The sequence below is a fragment of the Aspergillus uvarum genome, assembly GCF_003184745.1.
Source record: "Aspergillus uvarum CBS 121591 unplaced genomic scaffold BO82scaffold_15, whole genome shotgun sequence".
NCBI classification, from domain to species: Eukaryota; Fungi; Ascomycota; class Eurotiomycetes; order Eurotiales; family Aspergillaceae; genus Aspergillus; species Aspergillus uvarum.
This window is the reverse complement of record NW_020291312.1, coordinates 397,706-421,518: the sequence shown is the minus strand read 5'-3', so window position 1 is coordinate 421,518 and position 23,813 is coordinate 397,706. Positions and strand designations below refer to the sequence as shown.

The 23,813-nt window shown below is 53.5% G+C and overlaps 9 protein-coding genes across 9 annotated transcripts; 2 read left to right on the top strand and 7 right to left on the bottom strand.

Moving 5' to 3' along the window:
* Nucleotides 1–76: 76 nt before the first annotated feature.
* BO82DRAFT_352758 (glycoside hydrolase family 1 protein) lies at nucleotides 77–2,282 on the top strand. The gene is made up of 5 exons (XM_025634780.1): nucleotides 77–354; nucleotides 418–609; nucleotides 776–1,248; nucleotides 1,343–1,928; nucleotides 1,986–2,282. Exons 1-5 carry the CDS (start codon nucleotides 293–295, stop codon nucleotides 2,119–2,121), a joined length of 1,449 nt encoding a protein of 482 aa, XP_025493902.1. The 5' UTR covers nucleotides 77–292; the 3' UTR covers nucleotides 2,122–2,282.
* A 129-nt stretch (nucleotides 2,283–2,411) lies between these two features.
* On the bottom strand, nucleotides 2,412–3,642 carry BO82DRAFT_400450 (putative DNA repair protein Dds20/Mei5; the record flags this gene model as incomplete). Its single annotated transcript, XM_025639183.1, has 4 exons — nucleotides 2,412–2,501; nucleotides 2,600–3,139; nucleotides 3,201–3,419; nucleotides 3,499–3,642. 4 exons carry the CDS (start codon nucleotides 3,640–3,642, stop codon nucleotides 2,412–2,414), a joined length of 993 nt encoding a protein of 330 aa, XP_025493901.1.
* Nucleotides 3,643–3,691: 49 nt separating this feature from the next.
* On the bottom strand, nucleotides 3,692–4,333 carry BO82DRAFT_38991 (uncharacterized protein). The gene has a single exon (XM_025638485.1). The coding sequence runs from the start codon at nucleotides 4,235–4,237 to the stop codon at nucleotides 3,902–3,904; it is 336 nt and encodes a 111-aa protein (XP_025493900.1). The 5' UTR covers nucleotides 4,238–4,333; the 3' UTR covers nucleotides 3,692–3,901.
* On the bottom strand, nucleotides 4,334–6,880 carry BO82DRAFT_38973 (ubiquitin ligase complex subunit HRD3). Its single transcript, XM_025638470.1, has 3 exons — nucleotides 6,736–6,880; nucleotides 6,479–6,622; nucleotides 4,334–6,387 (listed from the first exon to the last, which is right to left on the bottom strand). Exons 1-3 carry the CDS (start codon nucleotides 6,776–6,778, stop codon nucleotides 4,430–4,432), a joined length of 2,145 nt encoding a protein of 714 aa, XP_025493899.1. The 5' UTR covers nucleotides 6,779–6,880; the 3' UTR covers nucleotides 4,334–4,429.
* Nucleotides 6,881–7,649: 769 nt separating this feature from the next.
* On the bottom strand, nucleotides 7,650–13,335 carry BO82DRAFT_38958 (DNA-directed RNA polymerase II core subunit RPO21). The gene is made up of 4 exons (XM_025638461.1): nucleotides 13,079–13,335; nucleotides 12,846–13,002; nucleotides 12,684–12,754; nucleotides 7,650–12,621 (listed from the first exon to the last, which is right to left on the bottom strand). The coding sequence occupies exons 1-4, from the start codon at nucleotides 13,205–13,207 to the stop codon at nucleotides 7,753–7,755; spliced, it is 5,226 nt and encodes a 1,741-aa protein (XP_025493898.1). The 5' UTR covers nucleotides 13,208–13,335; the 3' UTR covers nucleotides 7,650–7,752.
* Nucleotides 13,336–13,899: 564 nt separating this feature from the next.
* On the top strand, nucleotides 13,900–16,095 carry BO82DRAFT_382200 (Set1-mediated histone H3-K4 methylation subunit Swd1). Its single transcript, XM_025637912.1, has 5 exons — nucleotides 13,900–14,166; nucleotides 14,218–14,279; nucleotides 14,354–14,442; nucleotides 14,506–14,646; nucleotides 14,706–16,095. Exons 1-5 carry the CDS (start codon nucleotides 14,097–14,099, stop codon nucleotides 15,793–15,795), a joined length of 1,452 nt encoding a protein of 483 aa, XP_025493897.1. The 5' UTR covers nucleotides 13,900–14,096; the 3' UTR covers nucleotides 15,796–16,095.
* BO82DRAFT_38893 (uncharacterized protein) lies at nucleotides 15,914–16,667 on the bottom strand. The gene has a single exon (XM_025638416.1). The coding sequence runs from the start codon at nucleotides 16,536–16,538 to the stop codon at nucleotides 16,032–16,034; it is 507 nt and encodes a 168-aa protein (XP_025493896.1). The 5' UTR covers nucleotides 16,539–16,667; the 3' UTR covers nucleotides 15,914–16,031.
* Nucleotides 16,668–16,796: 129 nt separating this feature from the next.
* Nucleotides 16,797–17,978, bottom strand: BO82DRAFT_400446 (class I SAM-dependent methyltransferase; the record flags this gene model as incomplete). Its single annotated transcript, XM_025639182.1, has 2 exons — nucleotides 16,797–17,688; nucleotides 17,788–17,978. 2 exons carry the CDS (start codon nucleotides 17,976–17,978, stop codon nucleotides 16,797–16,799), a joined length of 1,083 nt encoding a protein of 360 aa, XP_025493895.1.
* A 3,349-nt stretch (nucleotides 17,979–21,327) lies between these two features.
* BO82DRAFT_363258 (uncharacterized protein) lies at nucleotides 21,328–22,181 on the bottom strand (the record flags this gene model as incomplete). Its single annotated transcript, XM_025636892.1, has 4 exons — nucleotides 21,328–21,506; nucleotides 21,576–21,592; nucleotides 21,772–21,805; nucleotides 21,947–22,181. The coding sequence occupies 4 exons, from the start codon at nucleotides 22,179–22,181 to the stop codon at nucleotides 21,328–21,330; spliced, it is 465 nt and encodes a 154-aa protein (XP_025493894.1).
* Nucleotides 22,182–23,813: the final 1,632 nt, after the last annotated feature.

The following is a 23,813-nucleotide window of genomic DNA, read 5'->3' as shown; positions in this document are numbered from 1 at the left end:
CGTTTAGCCGGACTTCGACCCCGCGTGGGAAAGACTCGAAGGCACTGTTTGTTCCATTCTTCCAACCCTCGCTTCTGTCGTTTGTCTCGGCATCAGACAGACACAATGCTCTGGTTGGATCAATGCTGGATCCTGCCCGTGCCTCCGGTCACCGTGACCCCTCTCATCATGGGGTGATCCATCTATAAATACGCCTTATGAACTGCGCGGGGAGCTTTTACTCTCCAAACTCTTCCCCCTCCCCTCTTTATACTTCCTTGTACTGTACACCACCAAACCAAACCAAACCACCATGGGTTCAGCAGGCGCCTCCACCCTTCCCAAAGACTTTCTCTGGGGCTTCGCCACCGCCAGGTCCGTCTTGTTCTTCACCCATCCCCATGCAATAGAATCAAACTAACGAATCGCCTGCCCCAGCTACCAAATCGAGGGCGCCGTCGCCGAGGACGGCCGCGGCCCGTCGATCTGGGACACCTTCTGCAAGATCCCCGGCAAAATCGCCGACGGGTCGAACGGCGGCGTGGCGTGCGACTCGTACCACCGGGTGGACGAGGATATTGCCCTGCTGAAGCAATGCGGGGCCAAGGCGTACCGATTTTCGATTTCATGGTGAGCCAGCCCTCCCTCTCTCCCCCAGGCTTTCACAACACTCCCCATCGCTGGCCCGGCAACATCCCCACGACCATCCACTCTCCAAACCTCCCTTGTCAAGATCGTACCCCCCCCCCCCTCCACAGTTTAATCAGCACCCCAATTAACCCTTCCTTAATAACAGGTCCCGAATCATCCCCCTCGGCGGCCGCAACGACCCCATCAACCAAAAGGGCATCGACCACTACAGCGCCTTCATCGACGCGCTCCACGCCGCCGGCATCGTCCCGCTGGTGACCCTGTACCACTGGGACCTGCCGGACGAGCTGGACAAGCGGTACGGCGGGCTGCTGAACAAAGAGGAGTTCGTGGCGGACTTCACGCGCTACGCGCGGGTGCTGTTCGAGGCGTTCGGCGCCCGTGTCAAGCACTGGATCACCTTCAACGAGCCGTGGTGCAGCGCGGTGCTCGGGTACAACGTCGGGCAGTTCGCGCCGGGCCGCACGAGCGACCGCGCCAAGAGCAGCGTCGGGGATGGGGCGCGCGAGCCCTGGATCGTCGGGCATAATCTGCTCGTGGCGCATGGGGCGGCCGTGAAGGTGTATCGGGAGGAGTTTAAGGGCAGGGATGGCGGGGAGATTGGGATTACGCTGAATGGTTGGTTCCTTCCCGTTTTCTGGTGAGGGTGAGGGGAGGGGAAGGAAAGGGAAGTGAAGGGAGGCTGATGCTGATGCTGATGCCACCGCGACAGGTGACTGGGCCGAACCCTGGGACCCGGCCAACCCGGCGGACGTGGAGGCGTGCACCCGCAAGATCGAATTCGCCATCTCCTGGTTCGCCGACCCCATCTACCACGGCAAGTACCCGGACAGCATGGTGCAGCAGCTGGGCGACCGGCTGCCCGCGTGGACCGCCGAGGACCGCGCCCTCGTGCACGGCAGCAACGACTTCTACGGCATGAACCACTACTGCGCCAACTACATCAAGGCCAAGACCGGCGAGCCCGATCCCACCGACACCGCCGGCAACCTGGAGATCCTGCTGCAGAACAAGGCGGGCGAGTGGATCGGCCCCGAGACCCAGTCGGCGTGGCTGCGGCCGTGCGCCCTTGGGTTCCGGAAACTGCTCAAGTGGCTGAGCGACCGCTACGGGCAGCCGAAGATCTATGTCACGGAGAATGGCACGAGTCTCAAGGGGGAGAACGATCTGCCCGTGGACCAGCTGCTGCGGGATGAGTTCCGCGTGCAGTATTTCCGGGACTATATCGCCGCCATGGCGGATGCGTATACGCTGGATGGGGTGGATGTGCGCGCGTACATGGCGTGGAGTTTGATGGAGTAAGTTCTCTGTCTGGTCTGGTGGATTGGGGTTGGCTTGCTGACTTTGCTGCGCAGTAACTTCGAGTGGGCCGAGGGGTACGAGACTCGATTCGGCGTAACTTATGTGGATTATGAGAATGGGCAGAAGCGCCTCCCGAAGGAGAGTGCCAAACAGATTGGGAAGATCTTCGAGCAGTATATCGAGGAGTAGCTGCTCATCTCAATAGCAGGATAAGATATATGTACCAGTGATTGGCATATGCAATATCGCTTTCTGATAGCTAAGAAGTGCCCTCATGCATTTCAATCACAGAATCATGATAAAAATGCATCGACTATGAACCTGCTTGAGATCAGAAACCCGCATAGAGGAGCCTTACAGCCCAATCAACAAACCTACCACTTACACCAGGTCATCCCATGATAACATAACCCGAACAGAACCCACATCTTGAGCATACTTCAAACCAATCCACCACACCTCGAGTACACCACCCGAACCTAAGTACCCCACCCCTCTCTCTCAACATCATACCCAATAACCCCGAAATCAATCTTCATCATCTTCAACATAACCTCCATCGTAAGCTCCTGCCATCGTCAGCGTCAGCACCAGCACAACCAACCAACCAACTCTCCCCAGCCCACCAGCAAGGGAAAAACAGGATCAAAGAAAAGCGTAAACGAACCTGCTCCTCCCCGTCACCGTCATCATGACCCTGCCCCTGACCCCCCTTCCCATCCCCAAAATCCCCCTCCCAGCTCCGCCCGCGCCCCTGCAACCCAGCAGAAGGATCCTGATCCTCACAATCCCACCCCCAAGACCCCGCCCCGGCCTTCAGAACCTGTAACCCCCCCATCCGGCTCACCCGCTCCCTCGCCCCAAGGAACACCTCCTCCGCAGCGCGCTGGCTGATCCCCTTCCACTTGTGGATCAGCCGCTCCAGCTCGACGGTCTTGTGTTGTGTCTCGATGCGGCGGGCTTGTTGGAGGGTGTCGTGCTCAGCGGTCAGGGCGTGAAGGTGCGCGAGGAGCGTGGCTTTTTGGGTGGTTAGGGCGGAGAGCTCGGTTGTTGGGGGGGAGGAGGAGGCGGAGAGGGGGGTGGGTTTTTGGGGTGTGCGGGGTGTGCGGGGTGCGGTGAGGGTAAGTGGGCGTGAGCGTGGACGTGGGCGTGATTGAGATGAAGGTTTGATGGGGGTGGGGGTTGTGCTGTCTGGGTTGGGGCTGGACTGTTGTTGTTGTTGTTTTTGCTGCTGGGGGAGGTAGATGAGTTAGTTTTCGGTCACGGACGGCGCCGGGGTTCGCGAGAGCAGGTGGGGGACTGTACGTGCCTGGTTTTGGGGGCGTGGAGTTGAGGTTGAGGTTGCGGTAATTGTAGTGGTAGCTGTGACGGCGCCAGTTGCTGGGAACGGAGTTATTAGAACAATTCTGTGAGTATATGGACGGCTTGATGCTGTAGCCGGTGTGGGCTGTCCGTACCTGAATCTGTTCCTGCAGCTGTACCTGCATCTATAGCCGAGCGATGCCGTTAGCTCGCGTGCATTAGACAACCACCCCACGGGGGAAACATGCCCTTCGCCGAAGTTACAGTGTTCAGTGTCGGACTACCAGTCACCGCCTCATGTGGATTTTCTGTGGCAGGAGCAGGTCTGCGGAGCGGGGACTTGAATGGCTTGGTTAAGGTGGCGGACGGTGAGGGGTTGAGGCGACGACGTTTGTGCGTGCTGCTCATCTTCCTCTTTATATTGAACTGGACTAGGTGTAGTCTGTTGGAGGATCTAGTATTGAGTCAACTGAGAAGCGTAGCAGAAGAATTGCAATGTCTCAACATGCTCAGTCTCAATCATGAAGTTAGTTCAGTTGGAGATCAAGGACGAGAGCAGACAGAGCGATAAAGCTGCTGCTCTTATCGATAAGCCGGAGTCACATGCTCAGGCACCCTTTGCACATCTAAACTACTACTACAGTTTCTTCATCGCCAACCAACTAATCTAATGGCCCACTCCCCCCGCCGCCCATTGCGCGAACTCTGGATCCCCAGGTCGAGGGAAGAACCCTCGATCGCCGAATCCGTTCCCATTGCCCACCCCGTTGCCATTTCCAACCCCATTCCCATTGCGGTTGCCTCCACCAGCCACAGCCTGATTCCCGCCGTCCTGTCTCTGGCGATTCCGCTGCTGTCGCATGTACACCAGGATCAACAGAGTCGCTGCCAACCCCACGATGATCAACCCCTCCAGCACGCTCTCATCTATATCCAACTCCAAATCATCATAGTAACCATCATCGTGGTTATGGCGCTCGTCCAGCCCGCGCCCCGCCGACATCAGATCGTCCTCCTCGTCCTCACCCCGCTTGTACAGCTGCGCGCGGTAATTGGCCTCCTCTTCTTCGTCATTTTCAATGAACGCGGCGATCCACTCCTTGAAGGTGCGGTGGGGTTTGGCTGCTGCGTTTGTGGTTTCGTGTCAACTACATCGAGCGGTTTTTTTTTCCTATCGGGGGCAAGTGGTGTGAGTTCAAAACGTACCCTCTTCTTCTTGAATGGGATTGATATCCCCATTCGTCAGCCAATTCCAGTATCCCCGCATCCGCAACTTCAACAGACTCAGCTTCACCGGCAAATAAGCCTCCGGGCTGGTCTCCAACGCCAGATCGTAGTACCGCTTCGCCATGTGGAAGTCCTGGTCGACCGCCACCCCGTTCTCGTGCATCCACCCCAGATTCCAGTACGCTTGAGCACTGTAGTGGGCTTCCGCGGCGGTGTGGTAGCAGGTCGAGGCCTTCTCGGCGTCCGCCGCGATGCCCGTGCCACTAAGATAGTAGTCGCCCATCTTGATCAGGGAGTCGATGTTCGCTTGCTTGGCCGACCGCGTCCAGTAGATTAGCGCCAGCGCGGCGTTGCGGAGTAAGGCTGGTCGACTCTTCTTGGCTGCGCCCGGGAGGATCGAATCCAACGAGACCAGCGAGCGCTGCTCATCCAGGAGGAACGCCACATTCGACTGCGCGTGCTCGTAGCCCTGTTCCGCCGCCATCATCGCGGGGATGAGCGCCCGCTCCTTGTCCCCGCTCTCATACGCCGTGTTGGCCTCCTCGAACGAAGAATGGATGGCCTCCGCTCGCTCCGCCACCATCTTGTAATACGAGGCCGCCATCGCGCAGTGCCGCTTCCGGCCGACCCCGTTGTTGGACAATTCGGCGAGATAATAGAACGCCTCCATCGACCCCCACCGGGCCGCCAGCTCAAAGTACTTGGTGGCAGTCGGCACATCCCCTTGGTCCAAGAACAGAGCGCCCAGTCTCGTCTCGGCCGCCGGAAAGTCCTGGTCCGCCGCCGACCGGAAGTACGAGGCCGCCCGGAAGGCGTCCGGCGTCACGCCGTACCCATGCAGGTACATCAGGCCGAGTTCGTGCTGACACAGCGCGTCGCCGTTGGCCAGTCCACGGCGGAACCAGCTGGACGCCGTCGCGAAATTCTGCTCCACGCCTTCCCCACGCAGATACATCAGCCCAACATGGCCCGCCGCCTTCGCCGCCAACTTCTCGATTCCCTGGGGGTGATTGGGGTTCACGGAGCCATCCTGATTCCAATACCGCCGCGTGACCTGCTTGAAATACCGCATCGCCCGGCGGAAATTGCGCGGCAGGCCCCGCCCGCCCTCGTAGTACATCTTGCCCAGGCTGAACGTAGCCTTCAGCTCGCCCTTGCGTGACATCAGATCCAGATACTCCAGAACATCCTCCAAATTCGCGTCAGCCCCCGAATGCGCTGAATCCCGCAGCCCCGCCGTCGACACACTTGCGCCCTCACCGTAGACGCCACCTTCCTCGTCCGCCCACCGGTACGACTCGCGGATCATGCTCTGGCCGCCCGGCGGGCCGGACCGGAGATACGCGATCGCCTTGTCGGCCACCTGCTTGTAGTAGTAGGTCGCCTGGTCGCAGTCGCGCGGGGCCCCGACGCCCTGATGGTGGCGATACGCCAGCGTCATCTCCGAGCGGGTGTTGCCGGCCTCCGCCGCAAAGGTATGGTACAGGAGGGACTTGGCCTGGTCGCGCTCGACGGCGCCGCCCACGCCCGTACCGTACATGAACCCCAGCATATACTGGGCGGTGCTGTTGCCCGTGGCGGACGCCAGTGCCTGGTACCAGTGGAAGGCGCGTGGGAAATCGCGCGAGTGCGTGAAGTTGCCGTAGAAGTTCATCTCCGCGAGCAGGAACATCGCGTCCGCGTTGTGCGCCTCCTCCGCGGCGACCGTGAGCTCGTGCACGGCTTTGGCGACATCCGGATGGATCTTTGGCTTGGAAGGGCGGTGGTGGCCGTCCGACGAGGCGCTCGGTGCGTTCATGAAAAGGATCCGGAAAGCTTCCTGGGCATAGTACCAGGCGTACCCCACCAGGCCGGAGGGTTTCGTGTCCGGAGCGACGACGGAGAGTTTGGCGTCTCGCAGGATTCGAAGGGCATGTTCGACGCGTTCTGGTTAGACCAAAGAAACGTGGTTAGACACGGGTGTTGATCGCGGTAGAGAATGGATGGAGATGAGGATGAGATGACAGATCAATCTCACCTTGGCCCAGTGGGACTTCGGCATCCTCAGCCCGGCTTGAGGACTGGACGAATGGCGTCTGGGATTCATGTACAGCATCTATCGTGGAGGATAGATCTTCAACTTGATCATTACATTCGACTAGGAAGGCCTGCAGCAGCAGCACTAAATATGGAAGGCAACAGAAGTCAGTCAGGGGCCATGGCTATCGCGTCCGTCATTGTCGAGCTCGGGTCCAGCTCCGCCCGCGAAGAATAGAGAGCAGCAGAGGCACTCACGTAGCGCCAGTGGCAGAATGTGCCATAACCAGCGGTTCTTCATGTTGTCAGGGAGATTCTAGTAGAGGTGAGCAATGAGAGGCGCATGGCGACTCTGAGCTCACTTCCTGGTGGATAACCGGCAATCAGTGATGATGATGATGTTGGATGGGTTTCTCCTCACGCTATCTCCGGCGCACGGCAAGGCGGAAAGGAAAGCGGCCACCTGGCGTTTCCCCGACAGTATTAAGTCACTTATTACTACTATTCCTCCCACCACATCTACAACATATTCACTCATCTACCGCCACTATATTCTACTCCAGCTTAGCGTCGGGTCGATGGGATATTTTCACATTTTTTGGGTCTTTTTTATTAGGTCATAAGCTCTTGCAAATCAATGGGCCCGTCCGCATTCGTATGTCTGTGTACAGGGCAGAACCCCGGCCATCGATCGCAGCAAGAGCAGCAAATACACGCAACAATTGAAAGGAACGAAAGAAATATCCTCCATGCAATTTCACGCGAAAGGGACATTTCTCGGTAAACCCACTCATTCCTCATGATCAGGTCATGATGCATGAGCATAGTCTGGTCTAAACGCTTGGTATTTCAAATGCACACAAAAAAAAAAAAAGGGAAACGACAAAAAGAAGCATGAAACCAGGCCCAAGAAACCCATTCGCAATTTCAGCAGACTGGCTTGGAGGAAAACTAGTATTGAATAAGGGTAATAAACCTGCAGGCTGGTGCAAGAAGAAAAGAAAAAGAACATACATTTAGAATGGGAATGGGAAAGAGAAGCAGGCTGCAAACGCCCAAATTTCGGCATGATATAACCAACCAATTCCGCAACATACAATGCAAGATGTTTTTTTTCGTTTCTTTTCTCCCTTTCCAACTTGTCAGGATGAGGTGATAATACAATGATACAGCGAAAGTCGTAAGGAGACACATCACGAAAGCTCGGACTTTACTGGCGTGGAGACCTGCATGCAGATTAGTATCTTGTTGTACCCTGTCTGAGGGGAGAGACACTTACGTAGGGCTGAAAGCCGGCGACGTCGGGCTGTAGCCTGGGGATGTAGGCCCACCAGGAGACGTCGGCGAGCCGGCAAAGTTGGGAGACGTTGGAGAGTACGTCTGAGGACTCGTAGGAGACCATCCAGGCGATGTCGGCGTGTACTTGGGAGAGGTGGGTGAGGTAGGTGACAGGTGTCGGGCACCACCAACGGCAGGACTGGTCGGGCTGTAGCTTGGAGAGGTAGGACTGAACGCCGGCGACGCTGGACTGAAGCTGGGGGATGTAGGACTGTAGTTCGGGGACGTCGGTGAGAACCCAGGCGAGGTGGGCGAATAAGAAGGCGACGTAGGAGAGGCTTGCCCATACGCCGGCGACGTAGGAGAGTAGGCTGGCGAAGTTGGGGCGAATGAAGGACTGGCGGGGGAGAATCCAGGAGATGTCATGAAGCGAGGGCTGGTCATAGCCATACCTGGAGAGGTAGGCGAGTAGCTCGACGTAGGAGAATATCCAGGTGAAGTCGGGTTCGCGCTGAACGGACTGCTGGGGGAATAACCAGCTGGGCTCGTGGCCGCCGGGCTGAAACCACCTCCAAAGCCGCCGCTGGGCTGGTATTCAGTGAAACCACCCGGGGTCTCGGCGCCTGCCTGACGAATTGGGGAGAAGTTCGATTCCGGATCGGGCGAGCCAATGTAGGCACTGGCCTGCATGGGCGAACCAGTGTCATACTGCGTAGCAGCGCCATCCGAGAAGATCGCATCCTTGGCACCAACGGCTCCCATCACGCCGTGGCGGGCATTGTCCGACACCACGGTGTTCAAAAGGTTCTGGTCGAGGTAGATGTCGAACTCTCCAGTACCAGCAGGTGCCATCTGTCCCAGAATCAAGTTCTCCGACACACCACGGCAGTCATCAAGCTCACCGAAAGCGGCAGCCTCCAACAGAATTTCCACAGTCTCTTCGAACGAACAACGCATCAGAGCACCATTGTCAGCGCGGTTGATACCGTGACGGGTGACCGGAGTCAAATAGCCACGGACAGTCATCACATCAACCAACAGCGCCAAGTGACGGTGGTTGACATAAGAACCGTCGAACGCCAGCACCTGGGTCAATTCGCGAAGCACAGCAGTACGAGCGGCCTCGATACCAAACACTTCGAAGACCTCAATGAACTGATTGGAATATGTGCGAGAGGCGTCGACACCAGGGATTGCCAGGACCTCACCAAGTGACGAACCGCTGGTTTCGAGAACCCATTCCTTGCAGAGCGGATCGGACTTGCTAGCAAAGAGCGAACCGTCTTCCAGGACGCGAACCTTGCTCTTCTCATTAATGAACGCTCGCTCCACTCCAGGAACACCACGTAGGGTTAGGGTGTCCAGAAGATGCTGCTCAAGTTTCTTGAGCGTGACATCGTATTCGATGTCTTCATCTTCCTCGTCTTCCTTGTAATCCTGGATCTGGCGGATACGAATAACCTGCTCGTCTGCGTTGTTATCACTGAACAGAACAGCGATATCCTTGGGATAGGCGGCCTTGATCTTGGAAGCGACGTCCTGAACAGTAAGCCCCTTATCGAGAAGCTTAGGGCGACTGAGGATGATACGCAGCAACCACTTAGACTGGCGGGACGAGTCATCCGTGACATCCTCGGGAATGATGAAGTAGGACTCCACCATATCCCTATCGTTTTCGATGACAGTGGTTTGAATGTCCGGATCGTAGTAGATCTCGGTAGCCTCCGTGACGGATCGCAAGCTGGTATGCTCGACAGCGCTACGAAGTTGCTTCGCACTCTCCTTGTTGAAGGTGTTTCCAGCCTCCTGGTAGACCGTCATGGAAGGCGTCTTGATGTTGGTAGCAACGTTCAGAATTTCCTTCAAACGTGGGACACCGAGGGTGACGTTCTTGGACGAAACACCAGCAAAGTGGAAAGTGTTCAAAGTCATCTGCGTAGCAGGCTCACCGATAGACTGAGCCGCAAGCACACCAACCATCTCGCCGGGGTTAGCACCAGCCTTCGCGAATCTCATCTCGATGGCTCCAATGACATGCTGGAACGCAAGTTTGTTCAGGGAGTACTCAGTAACCAGTCGTCTGAATGCAAGACGGCTGCGGAGCTGAGCCTTGAAGAGCATCGTCGCACTCTCTTGAGCCTCACGCGAGATAACATCGTCACCACGCACAACCAGCAGGCGATCCAGGAGAGCGCGAACCTGGGGAATGACTTCCGCGGGGTGCAGGTCACTGATGGCCCCATCACGGATCTTGAAGGTGGATCTAGCCGTCTCTAGAATACGTAGCACGTTGATCGGAAGTTGCATCATCTCATCGTCTTCCTTGACCACGGTACGCAGGAATGCACGGTCCTTGAGAAGCTGTTCCCATTCTTCATCCAGATGTCTCTGGACCTCAACATCACCCGCAATCTCATTGGCTTGTTCCAGAACCTCCGGTCCAAGGCTCCGCTCAGGGTCCATGAGATCCACGCGGAAACGATCACGGAACTTGTCGTCCGAGCACCTGATGACATCGACACGTTGGTTCTCGATGTGGGCACCATCCAACCCATCCTCTCCGTAGATGAACTGGATAATGTCACCCAGAGAGTTACGGACGGTACCATCGTACTTGACCATAACCTCTTCAAGCGCCTTGACCAGCTTACGCTGAATGTAACCAGTTTCGGCAGTTTTGACGGCGGTATCGATCAAACCCTCACGACCAGCCATAGCATGGAAGAAGAACTCGGTCGGAGTCAACCCACGCAAGTAAGAATTCTCGACGAAACCACGAGACTCGGGAGAATAGTCGTCCTTCGTGAAATGTGGCAAAGTCCGATACTTGAAACCGAAAGGAATACGCTTACCCTCGACGGACTGTTGTCCCACGACAGCAGTCATCTGAGAGATGTTAATGGTTGAACCCTTGGAACCGGAACGAGCCATTTGAATGGCGTTGTTCAGGTCCTTCAAACTCTTCTCCGTCTCGCTACCAGCTTCATCACGAGCATTGTTCAGAGCACGCGAGACCTTGCTCTCGAAAGTCTCACGGACGTTCATACCGGGGAGGGGCTCGAGTGTATTGTCGGTGGCGCTGGCAGTGATTTCCTCGACCTCCTTCTTACGGTTCTTCACACAGTTCTCAATCCGCTGGATTGTTAGCTCGTCAGGAATGGTGTCACCAATACCGATACTGAAACCGTTGTGTAGCAACCAGTAGTTGACGATTCTTTGAGCACCGTTGAAGAAACCCACGGCAGCCCAAGGCCCGTTCTCGTTGAAAATGGTGTGGATGACACCGCCACCGCTGGCACCGACAGTCTTCTTAGAAAACATACCATACATCAACTGTCCTCCGTGGATGAGGAGACCACCATCAGCCAAAGGAGAGAACTTCTCCGCCAATGGCGAGCTATCCTTGTCCACACGGAGGAGGTTCAAACCAGGAGGCAGAGCCATACTGATCATCTGCTTTCCAGTCCACCTCGGCCTGGGTTTCAAGATAGCTGGGGGAGGAATAACACCGTCCCAGTCGGGTACCCACATCATCAGATTCATGACTTGATCCTTCGTCAGGAAGACATCACGTCGGCAAATCTTATAGATACCGCAAAGAGTATCCTGCACGATACCCATAAGTGGGCCGTTTCGCTGGGGGGAGACAATGTTCATCGGCACCAGTGCGAGCTGGCTGAGCTCAGCGCGCGATTCCTCAGACTGAGGGACATGCAAGTTCATTTCATCACCATCGAAATCGGCGTTGTAAGGGGACGTCACAGACAAATTCATGCGGAAAGTCGAATACGGCATGACACGAACGCGGTGACCCATCATGGATTCCTTGTGCAGAGATGGTTGACGGTTGAAGAGAATCACATCACCATCCATCAGGTGGCGTTCCACCTTCCATCCATACAACAACTGCTGGCCTCCCGCTCTCCGAGCATGGCGAAGATCAATGCGTTCTCCATTGTCTCTAACGATATACCTAGCTCCAGGGTGCTCATTCGGGCCGTTCTGTACAAGCTGCTGCAGTTTCTCGATATTGTATGGGGTCACGACCTCCGGGTAAGTTAATGTCTTGGCAATACTCTTCGGCACACCGACCTCCTCGAGTGACAGGTTCGGATCACCGGTAATGACGGTACGAGCAGAGAAGTCGACACGCTTGCCCATCAAATTCTGTCTGAGACGACCTTCTTTACCCTTTAGACGACTGCGGATAGCCTTGACTGGACGGTTGGATTTCTGCATGGCCTTCGGCTGACCCGCGATATCGTTGTCCATGTAGGTGGCGACGTGATACTGCAAGAGAGACTCGAACTCGCGCACAACGTGTTCGGGAGCACCTTCTTGCTCACAGCGTTGAACGTTCTGATTTGCTCGAACGATTTCAGCAAGCTTGTAAGTCAAATCATCCTCACCACGTTGGCCACTGGTGCTACCACCGACAACCACACTAGGACGGACCGGCGGAGGGGGGACTGGAAGGACTGTAATAATCATCCACTCAGGACGAGCATAATCATTGCTCAAGCCCATAATGCGGGTATCTTCGTGAGTGATGCTGCGGAAGACATTCAGAGCCATTAGAGGAGTGATGGTCTTCTTCTCGGGTTGTTGCATATCCATCTCATCCATCATCTTGTTGGGCTTCCAAGTGCCGACGAGCGTGATACCCTCCTTGCGGATGGTAGGCTGCGCGTTACCACATCCACCATGCATCCGCGACGGCTTGGAATTCTCTTTCGAGAACGGATCCTCGTCATCCGGAGGAGGGTCGGCTTCGCAGATCAGCACATCTTTGGAAAGGCGCCAGATGGTATCGAATCGTTTCTTGGGGTCCCTCATGCGCAGGGCATCTAGAAATTTAGAATCGGACTGGTGGGTTAAGTTAGCAAAACTGCCGTAGTAGATTTGCCATCCCTAAAGGGATGACTAACCGTATTGGCCTTGATCTTGCCACAGTTGTGGCAGACCGTCTCAAGGAGCTTCTTGATTTTAGTCAAGAAACCTGAAAGACGCAAAAAGCGAGACAAGTTAGTATTATTCGCAGCATTTCATCTGATTGGATTTCGTTTATGGTTGTTTGCCGGTCAACATACCAATATGATAAACGGGAGTCGCCAGCTCGATGTGTCCGAAGTGCCCGGGGCATTCTTTTTGACCTTCCTCGCAAGTCTCGCAATTCCATTGTCGGTCGATCGTTCCGAGGCGGGGGTCGTTCAAGCCCTTTGTGCGCGGACGTTGCCGTTGTTCATCCTATTGGGAAGTGTTTCCCGCGTTAGCGCCACCCGCGGCCGCTTCGTGCTTTGAAGGAACACCGGGAAGAACAAACCATCGTCTCCGGGTATTCAACATGAACCACGCTCATGCGTTTGATCTCCTCCGGGGAGAAAAGACCAAACTGAATTTCCTTAATGGTGCGCAAAGGCGCCTTGGAATATGGGAAGTAAACGTTCGCCATGATGACGGTGGTCGCGGTGAGGTGTTCTTTTCAAAAGCGGTGCGTTGCGTCAGTCGATCAACGGGGGGGTTCGAGACGTGGTGGTCGCGCGAAGACGTGAGGTGACGAAGTCGTAAATGTAAGGAAGCTGTGCTGGCAACCTTTATTGACAGAGATACGGCGATGATGGAAGAGACGTTGAGGGGGGAGGGGAGGAGAAGAAAGCGAGCTGGCCGGCTGAGGCCTCTGGCAGCCCTTGCCACGAGGGCGCCTGCGACCTAGATCCACCGACTTTGCGAAAGCTCGAAAAAGGGCGAGGAGGAGAGGGACGCGATCGTGCTTGGCGATATCTCAGTGCCGTATAGGTGATATCGCGATGCAAAACGCGATGGTCGTGGGGGGGGATATGATGGAGGGAAGGCGTGTCGAGGTGATGGAAGGGAGATGAATGGACGTCAGGTTAGTCGGCAATGGGGCAACGAGTTTTCTGAGCCGCACCTCGTCGCGCTAACTCACCCGGCTTTATAACTCATTCACACTAAGCCCAGGAAATAAGGTGGTAGCCAATCAGCTTGCTTACAGTGAAAGTAAAGTGGAGTCAGCCGCCCTCACTTCAAAGGACCCTTTCTCACCGCCCGCCACCCGCTTTCCATCTTTCTGCTGCATCTTCCACCTTTGAAATACGAATATAGAAGATCTCGGTCGCTCGGTTTCCTCTCCCCTCTCTCCCCCCCGCCTGCTTGGTGAATAACAATAGCAACTTGCTACTGGTAATCCTGCATGGTCCCTTTCGCAATCCTCTCCCGGCCTTTCTCTGCAGGCTGGGATCGCTTTTCATATTTCCCTTGCATGACGCTCTAAATACCATCATTGGTCTCTGAGCCGCGGCTCGGTCATTCAACACTACGCTATGAATTTGTCCCTCATTGATCCCTTCGTCCTCGCCCAGGACTATCCCGACACATTATCGGAAAAGCTTAGTATGTTTCGCCCTTGGCATCACTGCTCGATTCTAGCGCTGACTTTGACAGGAAGCGGCCATGCTACGTGTCTACGATTTAACCGCAAGGGAGATTATTTGGCGTCCGGTCGGGTTGGTCTACTCATCACAAGCATACCGCAAATCGCGTGTTTCTTTCAAACCGTTATAGTAATCTTCAGCCTTAGGTGGATGGTACAGTGGTCATTTTTGACGTGGAAACCAATGGGGTAGCACGCAAGCTACGCGGTCATACCAGACAGATCCAATCACTGAGGTACGGAACCTTTCTCGTCTGCATGGTTTGGACAAAAGGAACTAATCTGATTGGGGAATCTAGCTGGTCGAGAGACGGTAGATATCTTCTAAGCTCCTCTCAGGACTGGAAATGTATCTTGTGGGATCTGAAAGATGGTTCCCGAGTTCGCACCGTTCGCTTCGAGGCGCCTGTATATATCGCCGAACTACATCCTTATAACCAGTACGAGACTCCCCTGTCAATCCATATCGCATTGTCGACTAATATCCCTCTTCGTCTAGTTTACTCTTTGTCGCCTCTCTGTTCGAAGATCAGCCCGTTCTTGTCGACGTCTCCTCCTCTAAACCTGTCAAGCGCATTCTCCCTTCTGCACCTTTCCGTCCGCCTCCCGCCAAAGGCGAGGAGCTTGACGCCGCGGCTGCTGCTAAACAAGCTGCACAAGATGCAAAGCACTCGACCTGTGTGACCATTTTCACCGCCCTAGGGAATCATATCATAGCAGGCACGTCGAAGGGCTGGATCAACATCATAGAGACCCAGACGTGCACCACTATCCATTCTACTCGTCTGTGCAATGGAGTAGTGATTCTACTTCGTCTAGCCAGCAATGGCCGGGACCTGTTGGTGAACAGCTCCGATCGCGTGATACGCACGATTCTCATGCCGGACCTCTCGCAGCTCGGCATTGATCTGGAGCCCAGCAACATCAAACTCCAGGTGGAACACAAGTTCCAGGATGTAGTTAATCGATTGAGCTGGAATCACGTCACTTTTTCTTCGACCGGAGAATTCGTGACGGCATCCACATTCATGAACCCCGACATCTACGTATGGGAACGGAGTCACGGGTCTTTGGTCAAAATCCTGGAGGGTCCCCGGGAGGAGCTGGGGGTGGTAGAGTGGCATCCTGGTCGCCCGATGGTCGTAGCTTGTGGTCTGGAATCCGGCTGCATCTATACTTGGTCAATAGTGACTCCCCAGAAATGGTCAGCGCTGGCGCCTGATTTCGGTGAGGTTGAGGAGAATGTGGAGTACGTCGAACGCGAAGACGAGTTCGACATTCACCCAGCAGAAGAAATCCACCAACGTCGTCTGGATCAGGAAGACGAAGTTCCCGATGTGCTCACCATTGAGCCCATCAAAACTGGCACTGATGAGGAGGAAATCACATCATTTCGGATGCCGGTCCTGCTCGACATCTCCGATAGCGAAAGCGAAGAAGAGATCGTAGCTGTCGGTCCAGGCACTATGAGGCGACGCAGTCCAGGTGCAGGTCGAGACTGGATGAACACGAATAGTGAGGGAGAAAAGGAAAGCACTGCAAGCGGTAAGAATGGTACTACACGGGGCCAAAAAGGCCGGCGGCGCTGATCAGTCCATCTTGTGCTCCTGATCCCTTGTGTCGCACGATTTGCCATGGATCTGTGAGTCATTTCTGTTTGTGCTTTACTATATCATAGCATGTCAGCTAGGTTATTCTTTGGAGGTTGCTGGGCGTTTGGCGAAAAAAGCAAGGATCTGGCACTCGGTATACTTACGGAGTTGATTGATGGGAGTTTCTGGGTTGGAAGAAAGAAGACCTGATAAGCTCCTCACAGAGACATGGTTTATAGTTCCCTTGTATGCTTTTCTTCCCCATTTGTCAAGGGGATAGTGCAAAGAATGCTCTGCATGGTCGCGGCCTCTAGCTTTGTCAAGGGGTTCCCGTAATCAAAAAATGGAGTATTGCCCTCAATGCTTGGACCAGTGAATGTCGGTAAACTATTCCGTGAATATTCTACAGACGCTCGGACCCTCAAATCGGCCACGGGCATGTCCAATAGAACTCGGATCTGACTAACATTCAGAACGGATGCGGCACTCTGCTGGGCCTTTCCCAGTTCAAGTCCCCAGGCAGCGGCCTCCACGGGAAGATGCCACGGAAAGACTTTCAGCATGTATGCTGCCAAAGGATCCGATGAGTTGCACCGCCTATGCAAGCCGGAAATGCAGGTAGGATAGATCTCCCTTGCATTTTGCATTGATCCTAGGGATGCATTCCGCTCCGTTGTCAATTGAGCAGGAGCCAACACGGAGCGCAACTGAAAACTTGATGAGCCTCTCGCGAACTTCATTGCGATGTGCGAGACAGTCGGGTGCTGTCAAGTCAACCAACTCAACTGCAATGCAGAGATGCATGTCCACACAAGCTGGAAGATGCAGGGAAAGACGGGTCAATGCATGACTCTACCACAACACCTAGCAAATAAGAAGCGAACATGGATGCCGTGAACGGTGTCATACACCGCCGTCCATGTCGAGAACCGCACGCAAACTTCAAAATCAGCGTATGTTTTTGAATCAGTCCTGCATTGACCATCAACCCAGTAGTGTCAATTGGGAAAGGGCTTTCGCGCTTGATAGATATGTAAGAGGTTCCAAGCATGTATGTCTGGGTTAAAGGCTTCGGATTTCACCTCCTCAGAGATGCGCCTGATTTTGTCCACGGGCCACTGGAAGACCCGGCTGAATGGTGCCAGACCGAGAGACTCAATACTCTCTGAGATTGCCAGATTGTACCACCGGGCGACCTTGCTCTCGTGCTTATCAGGGATCCACGGGTTGAGCGGTAGGCCCACGATTTGATGGTTGATTTGCGTAAAGCCAGCTTCCTCGAGCTGCTTGATCGTCTCGTGAGAATTGTGTGCTATTGGTCGCATTGTATCCTGTGTTGCTTGCTTCAAGTATTGATACCAGTGCCACATAGCCAGTTCCTCCAAAGGACGGTTATTGCAGCGTGGCTCAAAATCGATTTCCACCTGCTCGAACCAAGCGCCCGGTGCAAGGTGCGCAAAGATCTTTTGGTAGAGGTTTGGCCAGCCCACAACGCTGCCACAGCCCATTTGCAGGTGAATTAGATCCCAAGAATCCTCCCCCATGGCCCAGGGACCCTCGAAATCGAATGGCGCAAAGAAATGACAGTTTTCAGGGTGATTGTCAGGCTGTATTTGCGCGAGGTCAACTCCGACCACATGGGCCTTGGGATACTTATGTGCCACATCAATGGCCCAGATACCCGTGCCGCAGCCCAGGTCTAAGAACCGTCCATTCGAAGGGTGCGGGGCATAGATTAGACCGTCCGATTTTCGCGCTTCCGTGAACAGCTTGTGGAAGATGTCGAGGCGGTCCTGCTCCTGCTCGTCGCATGGTAACATGTAGACTCCTTTCCGGAAACCATGATACATCCGGCCATTTTCTTCATACGGGGGGTAATTCTGTGAGAGCCTAGACCACAGAGAGCCACGGAATGGCCGTGCTCGGAGATTAGTCACTTAATTGCGGCAGATTTTCAACAGGATTGGGGGATGGAATGGGGAGCGTTACTTGCTGTAAGTACTACTCATGCTCGGAGACCCATTGCGGTTGGCAGCATTACTATCGACGGCACTATGCTCTAGGTTTTCGCGGTCTGTGATGCCGTAAATCTCCATCACATCTGAGTTTTGCCTGGAGCGAGCTATCTCAGCGGGGGCCGTTGCTGGAGAAGTATAATAATTGCGAGTAGGCGATGCCATAGCGGTTGAATGATGTACAGCCTGTTCGTTCCCGAACATTCAGGTAGACCGAATAGGCTGTAGAGGCCAGGAGAGGAAAGATCGTCAGAAGGAGACTTCTCTCAGTTGGTGCAGCAGACGGCGTACGAGTGAATTGCACGCGGAGAGTCTTGATTAGGGGCAGCAACGGCCAAGAACAGCCGTTAACCCACCAGATGTATGTGAGCTGGAAGCAGAAAATATAGTTCGACGGTCAGAGTGTACATAGAGTAGCAATGAGGAGGACCAAAGCAGGTAGAAATTGATCTCAGAGTATACAGATCCACCAAAGAGGGGCAGGGCGGGCGGTAGGCCGTTCGTTGACCCAAATGAATAACAAGAGATCGGAGAGGGTGAGGAAATCGTGCAAGGCAGGAAAAGCAAAGGAAAATTTGAGTAGGGAAAAACGACAGAAGGCTAGTAGAATCTCCAACATCCAGTCCCACAGCAGGCACGCACGCACATGCAGAGATCGATTGATTTGCAATCAATTCTATTTGATCTGGACCAACAGAACGAGACCAAAGAGGAAAATGATGTCCCTGATGGAGCCCCCGCGTAGTTTGGCTGGGAGATTCGTCGGGGAACACCACAACCTGAAGAAGAAGAGGAGGACGATGGACAATGGAAGAGCAATGACACTGAGAATGAGAATGAGAATGGCGGTCACGGGGCCCTGTGGTATGGTATGAAAGTCGAGAACCGTCACTAATCTCTGTCCGTCCGAAGCCACTATCTGTGGGATCTAAAGGACCAAACTGTCCCGAGCGGGATCAATTGCAACGAGCTGGGGGAGGGAGGGGAAAGGAGGAGAATTTCAAAAATATTCACGAGACTGAAGAGCAGAGGTCAAGGGGTAGTTAAGAGCAGAGAGAGGAGGGCGGAAATGGCAAAGGGAAAAGGAACCAAAGCACAAGAGGAACCGAACAGAACAGGAGAAAAGGGTTGACGATGGAGATGAGGATGAAAGGGAAAAGGCCAAAGCATTGAAGCAACCAACAACCCTGGCTTTAAGGTTGTTACAGCCGCTGTCTTGTCATTCCCGTTGGGCCCACGGGCGCGAAGGCGGGGGGGGGGAGGGAAAGAGTGCGCGCGGTTGCAGTGGAAGGCCTGAGAATTGCTAGAATGAATTTAGATGTTAGAGCGACATACGATGAATCCTTCGTTTGTTTGATTCTGCTGGAGAGCCGTTGCGGGAGAGAGAGGCTTAGATGTGTATCAATTCATACAGCAAATAAGAAGAAGAGTACTATAACTAAGTACTGTACTAGGTGAGTAGTTGTAGCATGTTGGTTGGTATGTAAGGTATGAAGGTAGGTACTATTATGTATGTACAGTACAGTGCTTACATAGTACGTAGAAATCTAACTAGCCCTCAGTCAGTCACTACCTAACCAAAATCGACTCCGAACCGAGAACAACGATGGACGATGGGCTGAGGATGTGTCGGGGCCGGCCATGACTAAGGGAAACTTCCAGAGCTTATTGGCTATTCCCCAGAGTAAAGCCCCTCTATCAACCATGGTACAGGGGCTGCTCTAGTATCTATGGGATCTGGAGAGCTTCTTTTTTTTTTTTTTCTGGCATTAAACGAGACGAATAGATAGATCATGGATATCTTAGACACTACGTACTTTACTTTATCTACTTACAATTTAGAGGCTCAGCTGTGGATGAGCCTAAGAGAGTCAACCTTAGACTACACCTTATGATCACCATCATTATCACCACCATCACCATCAACATCACCACTATCTTCATTTTCATCACAAGAGTAGAAATACTACCGAGTAGTCGGGCCCGACTCGATCTTTAATTTCTCCTAGATTCACGAAAGCAATCATTGCTGATGGAACGCACACGGTCCTGACAGTGTACCATGCCCGCATGTGTACTGGCCATACCGACTAACCGCACCAAACTAACATACTTTAGGCCCTGCCACACCACATGCTGGTCATTCTGTTTCCCTATCCAGCATAGACGCTGAACCCACTGCTTTTAGGCGGATCTTTTAGCGCCTGCTGCTATTTACCATTTTTATCCATGCCCTCCCCTCCCTTTGGCAATTTCATTATATCTTCGATGGGGGGGGGGAGTGTTTTTTTTTCTCTTTTTTTCTTTTTTATCTAAGAGCATCTGTAAAAGGAAAATCCATGACAATAAGCTATACATACTTTTCAACCTACGGGAATCATATCATTCACGCCCTACATCAACAGCCAAGGACAAACATTTCACAAAGCATTTCGTGCCAGGTGTTGTTGACAGGCGGTTTGGGTCTAGGTGATGTGAGTGGTAATATGTAACGGCCAAGCTCGATCTATCTAGCTACGATGTGAGCATACTTGGCGGAGACTTCAGCCCCCGTTCCTCCCAACGTAACGCTTGCAATTGCAGAAGGTAAGTTGGCGAGGAATCGGTGGTATCACCAGTAGACTAACGCGGGATTATTGAAGGTGTACCATGGTTGAGCGGGAGCATTCCCATCGGCCGCCATGGAAGTATAACACTGGGGGTTTTGAGATGGGGTGGGAAACAAAGAAAGGGGAAGAAACCAGAAAAAAATATAGAGGGCCGGAAAGAGAACATCAAGGAGAGAAAGAAGAAACTGGGAAAAGAAAAAATAAATAAGAAAAAAAGAGACACAGAAAAACAACAACAAAAAACCAACCTAAAAAAAAAAAAAAAAAATCTCCAGGAAATCAAAAAGATTAAATGATGGGAAAAAGGTCACCACCAGGGCCGAGGGAAGAAGCATGGGCAGATGGATTCAAGACTCAAGAGAGATGGATCGAGGAATAGAATTCATCGATTGAACCGTGGATGGGTCTTTTCCCTCCAGGCTCCTCCCTTCCCTTTCCCCAAAGAACTTTAGGCAAAGTGACTTTCGGGCGGGATGCGGACCGTCTCCCACACTTAGTTGAATGAAGGAAAGTTTCCCTGTGAACCACTTTGGGCAACTGGACCGCTGGGCCACTGACACTACGCGCAACAATATCTCCGGCCGATTGGCGGTGGGGTGCCAGCATTCTCAGGCAGGCCCAGCCAGCGGCGTCAGTTAGACAGACCGCGGCATTTAGTCTACCAAATCGCTGGGTGAAGGATTCAACTCGCAGCTCCGGCCGTGGGCTTCTCCCTCTTCCAGCTTTCGCCCGTAGTTTACTACCTAGTACATAGTAGGTAACGTAGCGCCCAAGCCTAGAAGACGCCAACTACGTATCCACTAACTGACTCAACTGACTAACCAACTAACTCACTGATTAGTCCACAGGGTTGGGATTGGCGGTTTTTTTTTTTTTTACGGTTGTCAGCCAGAATTGGGAATCGCCTAGTTCATACGGCATTGCGTGCATCCGTTTCCGAGCTGGAGACCAGGGTCGATCTCTTCCCCATTCTTAGCGAGGATATGCTCGGGTTCACGGTTCAAGTGGCAATTGACAACATGCTCGGGAGAGGCTCTGTTGGAGAATTGACTCATGTTCGTTAGTCCGATCCAGCACGGTGGTGCTGATATATCGAAGAAACGACGATGACGATCAGGATGGAAGCAACTTCAAGGAAGGATCCTGAACCCACGGCCATGGCCAAAAGTCCTGTGTGGATTTAGAGTTTTACTTTCAGCATCTCGTCATCTCTAGTCTCCCCCGACGTGTCTAGTGTCGTTTGATCACGGACAGGGTTAGTTAAGGTTACATCCAGTCTTTCAGGGCGGGATGATGAAGGGGGGGTGATAACCAGATAACCCTGGAAGCTTATTATGGGGTATGCCTACCACAGGTTCATGAACTCCCATCGAGGTGCCTGACCTGCAGTCCGGGGTAGTAGTAAGACACGAATTCAAAGTACCCCATGTATGTATGTGAAACAGGAAGCACAGGCCGGGAAGCCACTCTCATCCTCTGGATTGCCGCAGCTGCTTAAGCTTGATGCATGGAGGCAGTGCGTACAGTTTACATATGCAAGATATGCAGGTTCTTGCTCTTGTCCTCCGTGGTCGACAGCCTGGAGCCCATCGTTATCCGCCCGCTTGGCGCCGGGTCCCCCGGTCAGCGTCCGATTGACGGAGGGGAGTTGCCTTGTGACCTCGATGTAATTAAGGCTTGTAGGCTCGACTGACCCGTGTTGATCGTTACACCGCTTCCCAGACTCTCGGGTCCATGGTGAGTGGGTGGTTTGCTGCATGCTGCTGCGAAGCGCTGGACGGACTGGACTGTTCAATCCGTTCGTCCTGTTTCCCCGCCCCCACTAAGATTATCCAAGAAAATTTGTTCGGCCACGCATGTCTTGGTCATCTGGCCCTTTGTGCCCCCTCGTCAAGCTTCTGACATGAGATTTTGCCATTCTGCACCAGAACGTAACCACCCCTCAATCCCTCGAGTTGATGAATGGTCATCCAAAGAAACTATCTGCTGGCGCTGGGACACTGGACTCCTGCAGAGGATAGCCATAAGATCGACTTGCTATTATGCATTTGTCTTGCTGAAAGAAGAGGTGTGTGGCAATTCTTGCTTGCTGCAGTGCGATCCTGGCGCGAAGAGTGGCTGGCTATCGTAGTCAGTCCCTGAGCTCAGCGATATGTTAGACTACTCGTATGGTTTCTCTCCTCGGCCGCGGCTGTGTTTTAGGGTATCGTCGTGCCGGTAATTTGATAAGTTACCACTGACAACGCGCCGCGTAAGCACACGTCCATCCATGGGTTCGGATAGAAGTATTGGAGCTCCCGAATCGATTTCATATCGTCTTCTTGGACGCTCAGGTTTCCCTCTCTTGCACTTTCCTTGCGAACAGGTCAATAAGAGAGAACTATTAGTGAATCAGTCTCCACTCGAGTCACACAAGTAATTTTCGGAGAAATCACCCGTGTATTTGTGATTTGTTGGATGTTTTCAGTCAACCAAGCAAGCCAGTTGGTTTGACAAACGCAAACCTTGGGCAGTCATGGAGTCGGAGTCGGATTGACCTGGGCTGGGCTCTCTGTTTAGCTGAGCCTGGAGCTGAGCTTGGTACTGCCTGCCTTTTCGACTACGGATTCCAGCCTGGAGTAAGTGATCTAGGTATATCCTTACTTGTACATACGTACGGAGTAGAACAATCTCGTCCGAGGCTCTCCTTTTCTAAATCCAAGCAGCCTTGCAGCCCCTCATGCGGCATGCATACATATGTGCCTTCATGGTTCAGAGTTTGGTACCATATCACAGGCCTTGGATAAGCGCCGTTTTACCCTTCCCAAAACCGCCTCCAGTTTGCTTCACTGTTATCGATCCTATTCCAGGGTCCAACGAGCGCCCCCGAGGTCTGGGCGCCTTACCAAGCCGCATCCCAAACAACCACGTTTTCCTCCTCCCTCCTATCAAGCCTGCCACGATTCATGCGAGGTGGTGGGGAGCGGCGCCTCTGTCTTTCTCTCTTTCGCTTCTTGTTGATTTCATGATTCGATCATCATCTTGGGTGGGTTGTCAGTTTCACCGGGTTCAACAGATCGTTTTCCCCTGGATTTCTTGCCGATCCAGTTGCAGTTACTGCCCGCTCAGAACAGACAGTGATCGGACTGGGAACCACCAGCCACATTGGGATTGGGGGCCAGGCCCTTTTTTTTTCCTTTTCCACATTCCCCTTTCCCCCACCAAACTCAACACCAACAACGTGGATCTTTTCTCCTTGGACTGGTCCATTGCTCGCTTTTACTCGGTGATAATCACCGCTTGACTCGACGAGCAACCGGGACGACCACTAACTCAACTCTGGTCCCCATGAACCTCTTGACCTCACAGTAGAGCATGTACGAGATGCTCGTGCTACATTCTAGATAACTAC

Bases quoted from the DNA above. Each gene is read 5' to 3' on its own strand.
- BO82DRAFT_352758 (XM_025634780.1), top strand. From the start codon at position 293: ATGGGTTCAGCAGGCGCCTCCACCCTTCCCAAAGACTTTCTCTGGGGC. The intron at 355-417 runs GTCCGTCTTGTT...CGCCTGCCCCAG, and splicing joins TGGGGCTTCGCCACCGCCAG to CTACCAAATCGAGGGCGCCG. The intron at 1,249-1,342 runs GTTGGTTCCTTC...CCACCGCGACAG, and splicing joins GATTGGGATTACGCTGAATG to GTGACTGGGCCGAACCCTGG.
- BO82DRAFT_38991 (XM_025638485.1), bottom strand. From the start codon at position 4,237: ATGTCGGCGGGGCGCGGGCTGGACGAGCGCCATAACCACGATGATGGT.
- BO82DRAFT_38973 (XM_025638470.1), bottom strand. From the start codon at position 6,778: ATGAAGAACCGCTGGTTATGGCACATTCTGCCACTGGCGCTAC. The intron at 6,623-6,735 runs GTGAGTGCCTCT...TTCCATATTTAG, and splicing joins CATTCTGCCACTGGCGCTAC to TGCTGCTGCTGCAGGCCTTC. The intron at 6,388-6,478 runs GTGAGATTGATC...TGGTCTAACCAG, and splicing joins CGAAGTCCCACTGGGCCAAG to AACGCGTCGAACATGCCCTT.
- BO82DRAFT_38958 (XM_025638461.1), bottom strand. From the start codon at position 13,207: ATGGCGAACGTTTACTTCCCATATTCCAAGGCGCCTTTGCGCACCATT. The intron at 12,755-12,845 runs GTATGTTGACCG...TGCGTCTTTCAG, and splicing joins GACTCCCGTTTATCATATTG to GTTTCTTGACTAAAATCAAG. The intron at 12,622-12,683 runs GTTAGTCATCCC...TTAACCCACCAG, and splicing joins GCAAGATCAAGGCCAATACG to TCCGATTCTAAATTTCTAGA.
- BO82DRAFT_382200 (XM_025637912.1), top strand. From the start codon at position 14,097: ATGAATTTGTCCCTCATTGATCCCTTCGTCCTCGCCCAGGACTATCCC. The intron at 14,280-14,353 runs GTTGGTCTACTC...CTTCAGCCTTAG, and splicing joins ATTATTTGGCGTCCGGTCGG to GTGGATGGTACAGTGGTCAT. The intron at 14,443-14,505 runs GTACGGAACCTT...TGGGGAATCTAG, and splicing joins AGACAGATCCAATCACTGAG to CTGGTCGAGAGACGGTAGAT.
- BO82DRAFT_38893 (XM_025638416.1), bottom strand. From the start codon at position 16,538: ATGAAGTTCGCGAGAGGCTCATCAAGTTTTCAGTTGCGCTCCGTGTTG.